General features: G+C 35.1%; 2 protein-coding genes across 5 annotated transcripts; both read left to right on the forward strand.

The window, feature by feature from the left end:
- Positions 1 to 1,004: 1,004 nt before the first annotated feature.
- On the forward strand, positions 1,005 to 3,265 carry LOC123203746 (60S ribosomal protein L13-1-like). The gene is made up of 5 exons (XM_044620211.1): positions 1,005 to 1,130; positions 1,219 to 1,343; positions 1,448 to 1,581; positions 2,635 to 2,793; positions 2,885 to 3,265. The coding sequence occupies exons 2-5, from the start codon at positions 1,235 to 1,237 to the stop codon at positions 3,104 to 3,106; spliced, it is 624 nt and encodes a 207-aa protein (XP_044476146.1). The 5' UTR covers positions 1,005 to 1,130; positions 1,219 to 1,234; the 3' UTR covers positions 3,107 to 3,265.
- Positions 3,266 to 4,509: 1,244 nt separating this feature from the next.
- LOC123204793 (ribosomal RNA small subunit methyltransferase H-like) lies at positions 4,510 to 8,079 on the forward strand. Of its 4 annotated transcripts, none has more exons than XM_044621597.1 (8): positions 4,510 to 4,590; positions 4,767 to 4,907; positions 5,003 to 5,104; positions 5,476 to 5,812; positions 5,921 to 6,157; positions 6,383 to 6,451; positions 7,125 to 7,317; positions 7,536 to 8,079. In XM_044621597.1, the coding sequence occupies exons 2-8, from the start codon at positions 4,795 to 4,797 to the stop codon at positions 7,955 to 7,957; spliced, it is 1,473 nt and encodes a 490-aa protein (XP_044477532.1). In that variant the 5' UTR covers positions 4,510 to 4,590; positions 4,767 to 4,794; the 3' UTR covers positions 7,958 to 8,079. The 4 variants fall into 4 exon arrangements, with proteins under 4 accessions (XP_044477532.1, XP_044477537.1, XP_044477526.1 ...); XM_044621602.1 differs by having other exon boundaries at positions 4,537 to 4,583; XM_044621591.1 differs by lacking the exon at positions 4,510 to 4,590 and having other exon boundaries at positions 4,603 to 4,907.

The following is an 8,079-nucleotide window of genomic DNA, read 5'->3' on the forward strand; positions in this document are numbered from 1 at the left end:
AAATTTTCATCTATCATCCATTTTTAATAATGAATAGGTAAAGTTTTTTTAATAATAACTATTTTCTCCTCTTATTAAATTTATAAAAATTGCTATTATCATTTAATATAAATATCAAAACTCCAATCAACTTTAAAATATTACATTTTAATTAATTCTTTAGGATATAAATGTCATTTTTGAAATCAGTGAGAGGTATATTAAAATTTTAAAAATTTACAAACACCCCGAAACGTTTTTTGAATTTTCAAAAACCTATTGAAAAAGTTTTTAACACCCCTAATATCTTTAAAAATTATAGTACCCCTATAGCTTTAAAAGGGAAAATAGAAAAATAAGGGAAAAATAAAATTAGAAGAATAAGGAAAAAAGAAAATAAAGTGAAAAAAATTGAAAAAAAAACTATGTGATAAGGCCTTCTTGCCCTTTGTTTTAACATAATTTACTGATGGAAATAGATGACAGATGGAAATTTGACTTTTTCAAACTTAGAAGGGGGGGCCTTCATTTGAGCTGGGGTTGGATTCAAACTGAACCGAACTCAAGCTTGACTCGACTTAATAATAATAGAGTTCGAGCTCGTTATGCTTGAGCTCGAACTCAGCTTGAGTTCGGTTCAACTCATTTAGAATTTTAGTTTTATTATTAAAATAACGTTGTTTTAATACATATTGATTAAAACGACATCGTTTTGTATCAAAATTTTTAATTTACAAACTTTGATAATTAAGCTCGAGCTCGAAAACATTGGCTCGAGCTCCCTCGAGTTAGCTTAGGATTGACTCGTTTTGAGTTTGTTCGAATTGAGCTCAAGTTTGAGCTTAAATAAGCTCGGTTTGAATCCAACCCTAATTTGAGCACACCTTGGGTGGGACATGGTTTTTCGGCCTTAAAAAAATGTCAAAACTGCATTACTTTGCAATTTGGGCCCTATGTTGTAATATGCACTTTTCTTATAATTTTATTATAAGCACCCAGTCAGGCCCATCAATTTCAGCCCACAAAAGCCCAAACCAAAGCTAGGGTTTCTCTCAACCCTTACCAGTCAATCTCTCTCATATATAAGCCGCGCACCACCTCCTTCCAAACCCTTGTGCTTTGCGTATCTTCTCAGTTTCAGCTTCAATCTCGTAAGTCCCATTTCTCTATTTAAAACAACTCACAATTTCGCTTTTAATTTAAAATCAAACCCTAATGTATTTTTTACTTATTTTGCAGCAACGGTAAGTGAGAAATGGTGAAGCATAACAACGTTGTGCCAAATGGGCACTTCAAAAAGCACTGGCAAAACTATGTCAAGACATGGTTTAACCAGCCCGCTAGGAAGAACAGGCGTCGCATTGGTGGGTTTATTTTTAATTTTCGATTTAAGGTTTTTAGTTGGTTGTTTTGATTGATTTTGTTGTGGGTTGGAATGAATGAATCTGTTTTGTTGTTGAATACATAGCTCGTCAAAAGAAGGCCGTGAAGATCTTCCCTCGTCCAACCGCGGGCCCTCTCCGCCCCATCGTTCATGGCCAGACCTTGAAGTATAACATGAAGCTTAGGGCTGGTAGAGGCTTCACGCTTGAAGAGCTTAAAGTGAGTCTTGTTGATGCTACGTATTGTGATATATGAGCTCGTTACTTTTATGGTTAATATGATATAGAGATTAGTATGCATTATCTGTAGGTGTTGAAAGAAATATTTTGTTAGTGTTTTTTATGTGCACAAAGTAATGTTAAATTTTCCTGTATAGATGTGTTTGTTTGTTTGATATATCTATGGTGAGTACCAGCTAGTTTAATTTAGATTTGTATGGTAGAGCTTGAGATTGAATTCTGATCAGGCTCTGGTGGAAGTGGGATAAATTTTAGATTCTAAGTTTGAAACAGTTATTTTTTCAATTTGTTAACTTTGTAATTCCTATGAAATCATTTAAAGTTTCTAGTTTGAACAAATGACTGGTATCTTGTTTCTGGTCCTGTAGTTAGTTGTTCATATACTATGTACTTCTTTGTCTTGAGGTGTGTTAATTTCTTAATGGAATTGGATTGGATTGAGATACTTGAATAATCTAAGTCAAAGTGCTCTTAGATTTGAATATGATAGTATGCAAATAGTTTGTTTAATTGTGATTACTAGAGATGATTGAGATACACATCCTGATTCAGACCGCACAATTAGTGTAGTGACATTTTTGTCCCATTTTTTAATAGCCTACTAAGGAATGAAATTTATAAATATGCTTTGTAAATAGGATGAAATGAGTACCCCTATGTAAAAATGTTATCTCTAGTACATTTTTTATTACACTACATGAGATCTCAAATAATGCGGTTTTGATAATGTGTTTGGGAATGCCCCATTTTACATATTTCATTTTTGTTTGTGTCTGAATAAGGGAATTTAGAATTGGGCTGATGTTTACATCAGGAACATTGGGTTATGTTTACTTTATAAGTACCGCATATTATGTTTTAATGAGTTATTTTTTGGTCTTTTCTTTGGTTTTGGTCTTGCAATATTTGTTGATTTTCTTGAGTTTCTAGTTTGCTCCCAGCATCTTTGGATGTTCTCAAGTTTCTTTCCATATTCAGGTGTAAAATTCTTGAGTTATTTTCCATATCGACATAACATTTTAGCCTCAAACAGGCTGCAGGAATTCCCAAGAAGCTGGCTCCAACCATCGGTATAGCAGTGGACCATCGTCGCAAGAACCGATCCCTGGAGAGCCTTCAAGCCAATGTCCAGAGGCTGAAGACATACAAGGCCAAATTGGTTGTCTTCCCAAGACGTGCTCGCAAGGTCAAGGTAATTGGAAAAAACAGATGTTTGTCTATGGCATTATATTGTTACCATTTCATACACTAAAATTCTTCTGTTTTTTTAATTCTCGACATAGGCTGGTGATTCTGCCCCAGAGGAATTGGCAACAGCAACCCAGGTACAAGGACCTTACATGCCAATCACCCTTGAGAAGCCAACTGTGGAGCTTGTGAAGGTTACTCCGGAGATGAAGTCTGTCAAGGCATACAACAAGCTCCGCGTGGAGCGGATGAACACTCGCCATGTTGGTGCAAGGCTGAAGAAGGCTGCTGAGGCTGAGAAGGAAGATAAAAAGTAGACAAGGTCTGACTTCAATAGACAGCAGCATTTTGAAGTCTAATGTGGGACTGCCTTTTGCACTTAAAATTTTTTATTCTGTCTGTCATAGTTATTGAAACTTTGGTTATTAGTTTTGGTGACATGTTTCAGTTTATTAAGCTAAGGATTTCTTGGTTAATTCTTTTGTGTGAAACTTTGCCTGTCTTGTTCTCCAGGTAAATTTTTGGGACAAACTATATTTACTATTACCAAAAAAACTAATAAATCGTAAGATATCATACCAACACTTCAATATCCTTTCTTTTTGTGAGGATGTATGCAAGAAATTTCAGACATCTTAAAAATACCCATTTTAAGTTGTGAGCAAGAGCAATGTTTCTAGACAATCCTGTGATGGTCATATTATGGTTAATTAAGTTTTAAAATAGGTTTCAGTCATGTGATATCAACATGTTTTAGTTATGTGATGTGATATGACAGTCGGACTGGTTTGATTTGCTGGTTGAATTGTGGTGTGATGTTGTGCATCTAATCTAATCCAGGGGGGTCAATATGGTTTAATGGTTAACCCGGTCTTAATTTTGACACGAATCGGATTTGAGACTAATTCTCTATGGGGATAGACAATCTGAGTAGTGATTGTAAGAAACTATTTGAACTATTTTAAAATTTATTCTTAATGATTATTTTTCAATAAAACGATATAGTATTGTTAAGATGATGCGGCATCATGGGAAGTTAAAACTGTAAGTACTCCTATATTAAGATAAAGCTTATAAACTTTTGAATGTGGATATGTAAATTAATAGTTCAAACCAAAGATTAGAAGTGGATATGAGTTGAATTGAGTTTGAACATCTTTTGGTTTAAGTTTGACTAGAAAGAAAAATAGTTCGATTTAAATTTGATATTAATTCGTTGAATTAATATTAAGAGTGGTTCGAGTTCAGTTTGAATGAAAATAGTTTGGTTCAAGTTTAGTTCTAATTTATGATTTAAATTCACGATTTGAATATGTGACTCAAATTCATGGTTTGAATTTATGGTTTATTGAAAAAATGACATCATTTAACAATTATTTAATATAATTCAAATTAAACAAGAAGTTAAGTTCAAACTAAATTGAACTATCTATCTAGCACATAAATCGAATCGAACTGAAATCTCTATAACTTAAGTTTCTCAATTTTAAAATGAACTAAATTTCTTAACTTGAATTTGATTCATATTTTAAAAAATAAATAAAAATTGAACAGAATTAAATTGAGCCAATTTTCAAGTTCAAGTTAGTTCGATTTAGGTTTAGCCCTACTGAATACACTAGGGTTTCACTATAAGCATGGTATATCGCTACAATAAGGGTGGTCGCTATGAGTTTCCAAAAGATAAGGCTTTTTTAAATTCCCTAAACATTAAGGTGGCTAAAAGGATAGTTTTATATTCACTATACGATAAAACTCACCCGCTGAGAATGGTCCGGTTCCAAACCAAACCAGGTTAATGGTTGGTTCATCTTCTCAATTTCCCTTTACTTATTTTTCAAGTTTCTTTATTTAAACTGTTTAAATTTTCGGTTCATCATCTTTACACAGCCATTCAAAGCTTTAATTTTCGTTTCTTTTTAAGTCATTTTCATCAAACTTTTAGTTGATTCCATTGTGTTTGCTTTAATGCGTCAGTGAAGTTGACCCCATCAACATTTTCGTTATGAGAGGAGTGAAAATGATGGCGACTAGTACCCAGTTGGAAGCAACTGCAAGAGGAGCAGCTTACGCTTTGTTGCCGTCTTTTTTATGCTCCAAGTTTCACTCTTTCGATTTGTATGTCATTGTTGTGGGTCGTCTTGAATGTGAAAGTTTATCATTTGTTTAGTTTCTGTTTGTTTTGACGATAAAAAGTACTCGGCTTGTTTCAGGAAGAGTGTTCAGGTGGTTAAGTTTCATGGAAAGATGTTGAGTAAGCCATCAGGAAGTCAAACAATGCTGAACAGTTGTACCTTGCAGACCAACAAATACAGGTTATTCATTGACTTTGTTTCATAGATAAAGTCTCCGTGGTTCGCCTGTAACAATGCCATTGGTACATCTGTCAATAATATCTAATCATATAATACAATTATATTTTTTTTTTTTTTTTTTTGTTCATCTAACCTCTTTCATGATTGGTTAAATTTAGAATAAATGTATTGATGGTGATATTATATTGGACGAGTGAACGTGTGATGTTGTAACTCTTGGCTTATTGAAGAGTTATTGGGATGAAATCCCCTTTCACTAGGATGGGAAAGGGCTTGGTTTGGATGTATGTTGTTATTGGTTTGAACAATTAAGCTGCCAAGCTACGAAAATAATGTTATATTTTAGTAAATTTATCTGTGTGGGTTTGAAGCAGAAACTTTAAATTCAAACCAGCTGGTGGTGGAGGATCTTTTCATGGGTTTTCTTCTTTTACTACATTTCATGCCACTAATGATAAGAAGAAGAGCAAGAAAAGGGAAAAGAAAATGGCAAAAGCAACAATTGGATCAAGTGCAAAGGTGGGGCTGGCGAAGGAAAAGAGGAGAACTCGATCTAACAAGGAGTATGAGTATGATTCGATTATTCAGGAATCAGATGCATCACACATTCCAGTGATGTTAGGTGAAGTGTTGGAGGTGTTCTCATCATTGAGGAGTATCAGCTCTTTCGTTGACTGTACACTTGGAGCTGCCGGTCATTCCTCTGCGGTAAGTGGACTTCTAATTTCCACCTCTTGTTCACTTTTTATTTCTAAATCACTTGTTCTCTCCAGTCCAAGTCCTTTTCTTAAATTTGATTTTTATTATCTGCAACAGATAATCAGGGCCCATCCAGAGTTGAAACTTTTTATAGGAATGGATGTTGATCCTTTGGCACATGAAAAGGCTCGAGCTCACATCAATTCTCTCTTGGATGCCCATTCTGATTTGAAAGCACATATCTTTCTGAAAAATTTTAGACATATCAAATCTGTGCTTAGTGAGGTTGATGTGAATCTAGCAAACTCAGGGGTGGATGGCATATTAATGGACTTGGGAATGTCCTCTATGCAGGTTTGCCCCAATGACAATTTTGTTGTTTCTCAGTCATATTTAACTTGTTCTTATGTTATTAAAAGCTCATGCTGGCCTGAAATCTGTGTTTTTGATGTTATAGATGATTTCTACTTATACCCAAGGATAATAGTTTGAATAATTTAATTGTACATACTTTGCCAAGGCTCTTATTATTTATACATCTGCCTCCTATTTTATGTGACTGGTACTCCTGATGCACAGGTGAATAATCCTAAAAGAGGTTTTAGCGTGCTTGGTAATGGGCCTCTTGACATGCGAATGGATCCTCAAGTGAGGTTTTTTTTTTTTTTTTCCTCTCACATATATGAATTCTTTTATCCATTTTTTAGAAAATTCCATCTTTCGGAGTTCCAATGATATCCTAGTTGGAACAAAGTGGTTGTGCTAATCAGGAACTGGCTTTAGTTTCACCTTGTATAGTTAACAAGGCATATTTAAATGCAGTAAGGTAGAGGCTTAGGCTATCTTCATAAGAACTAATTCTTTTAATAATTTTTGGCTTTCTGTTTTCTCCTATGCCTGGATGTTTTGTTAGACAGTCTTCCAGATGAGTGAACTTTTGTTAGATGTCAGTCTTGTAGATCATGTCAGTGGCTTGTATATTCTTTCTTTTAGTTTCGGTGACCCTTTAAATTCTCAAGTCTACGTGAATTGATCAGATTAGTATCGAATCAATAAATATAAATGACACTACTAATGTCCTCGAATGAAAGATTTACTCATTCTAGCAACTTGCTTTATGTTAATTTTCAGCAAGTTTTTGAGGGATCTAAAAATGATAGATCAAGTCAGTGGTTCTGATATCGTCCTTCTGATCTTTCTCTGCTGGTTTGGTTGTTTAGTTACGCTGTCTCATGCGATCTTTTGCTGGGTGATTAGTGTGATCGCTTCCTTAAGAACTTTCTTCTGTTTCACTAGACTGATTGAAGCGGGCTTTTTCCAGGCAAGTCTGAAAGCAGAGGACATATTAAATTCATGGCCAGATACTGAATTAGGTCAAATCCTGCAAGAATATGGGGAAGAAAGCAACTGGCGAGTGCTTCTAAAAAAGATTGTTCAAGCTCGAAATCATGGTGGGTTGCATTCCACTGGTGAATTGGTAGATCTTATCCGGAGTGTGACTCCAGTGACTAAAGGTAGGTTCTTTTCCATCCATCTACTGTCGTACTGATTTACGCTCTAGCATACCTTCTGAAAACGAACATGCCTTCTATACTGCTTCACTGTCCTCATTTCTTGTAAAAGACGGTTAAATCACTTGGCTTGTAGCAACAACATAGATGATACGAATTATGCAAAATTGATCCGTAACATATATTTACTGAGTGAATAATTAATCACTGAATTGCTCTAGGGGGTAGACAAGGTTGGATAAAGACAGCAACACGGGTGTTTCAAGCTCTGAGAATTGCTGTGAACAATGAACTCAAGACATTGGAGAATTCCCTCTATGCTTCTTTTGATTGCCTTGCCCCTGGCGGTAGGCTTGCTGTCATTTCCTTTCACAGTTTGGAGGACAGAATTGTGAAACAAACATTTCTCAACATCATTGACCGCAACAAAGAAGACGGCAAACAGGGAAATGAAGACGAGAGAAGAGGAGATCTGAAACAGATCAGAAATGACAGCCAGGTAAACGAACTGTGGATTAAACAAATGATTGAAGGCTGGAATGGAACAATTCTCACTAAGAGACCGATAACACCATCTGAAGCAGAGGAAAGATTGAATCGCCGCAGCAGGAGTGCTAAGCTCAGGGTGATACAAAAGGCTTGAAATTAGATTATTGATTTGTCAGCCATTGATTCATAGAAGGGGGGAAGCTGGCATGTGATCTATATTAAGCTATATGAATGTTGTATGATTTTCCACCCTCATCAATACATCATTCTTGAATA

The sequence above is a fragment of the Mangifera indica genome, chromosome 2 (assembly GCF_011075055.1).
Source record: "Mangifera indica cultivar Alphonso chromosome 2, CATAS_Mindica_2.1, whole genome shotgun sequence".
In the NCBI taxonomy this organism is placed as follows: domain Eukaryota; kingdom Viridiplantae; phylum Streptophyta; class Magnoliopsida; order Sapindales; family Anacardiaceae; genus Mangifera; species Mangifera indica.

Excerpts from the sequence above, each read along its gene's own strand:
- LOC123203746 (XM_044620211.1), top strand. The coding sequence starts at position 1,235 with ATGGTGAAGCATAACAACGTTGTGCCAAATGGGCACTTCAAAAAGCAC. Across the intron at positions 1,344-1,447 it reads GAAGAACAGGCGTCGCATTG|CTCGTCAAAAGAAGGCCGTG; the intron begins GTGGGTTTATTT and ends TTGAATACATAG. Across the intron at positions 2,794-2,884 it reads GACGTGCTCGCAAGGTCAAG|GCTGGTGATTCTGCCCCAGA; the intron begins GTAATTGGAAAA and ends TTCTCGACATAG.
- LOC123204793 (XM_044621597.1), top strand. The coding sequence starts at position 4,795 with ATGAGAGGAGTGAAAATGATGGCGACTAGTACCCAGTTGGAAGCAACT. Across the intron at positions 5,813-5,920 it reads CTGCCGGTCATTCCTCTGCG|ATAATCAGGGCCCATCCAGA; the intron begins GTAAGTGGACTT and ends TATCTGCAACAG. Across the intron at positions 6,452-7,124 it reads ACATGCGAATGGATCCTCAA|GCAAGTCTGAAAGCAGAGGA; the intron begins GTGAGGTTTTTT and ends GGCTTTTTCCAG.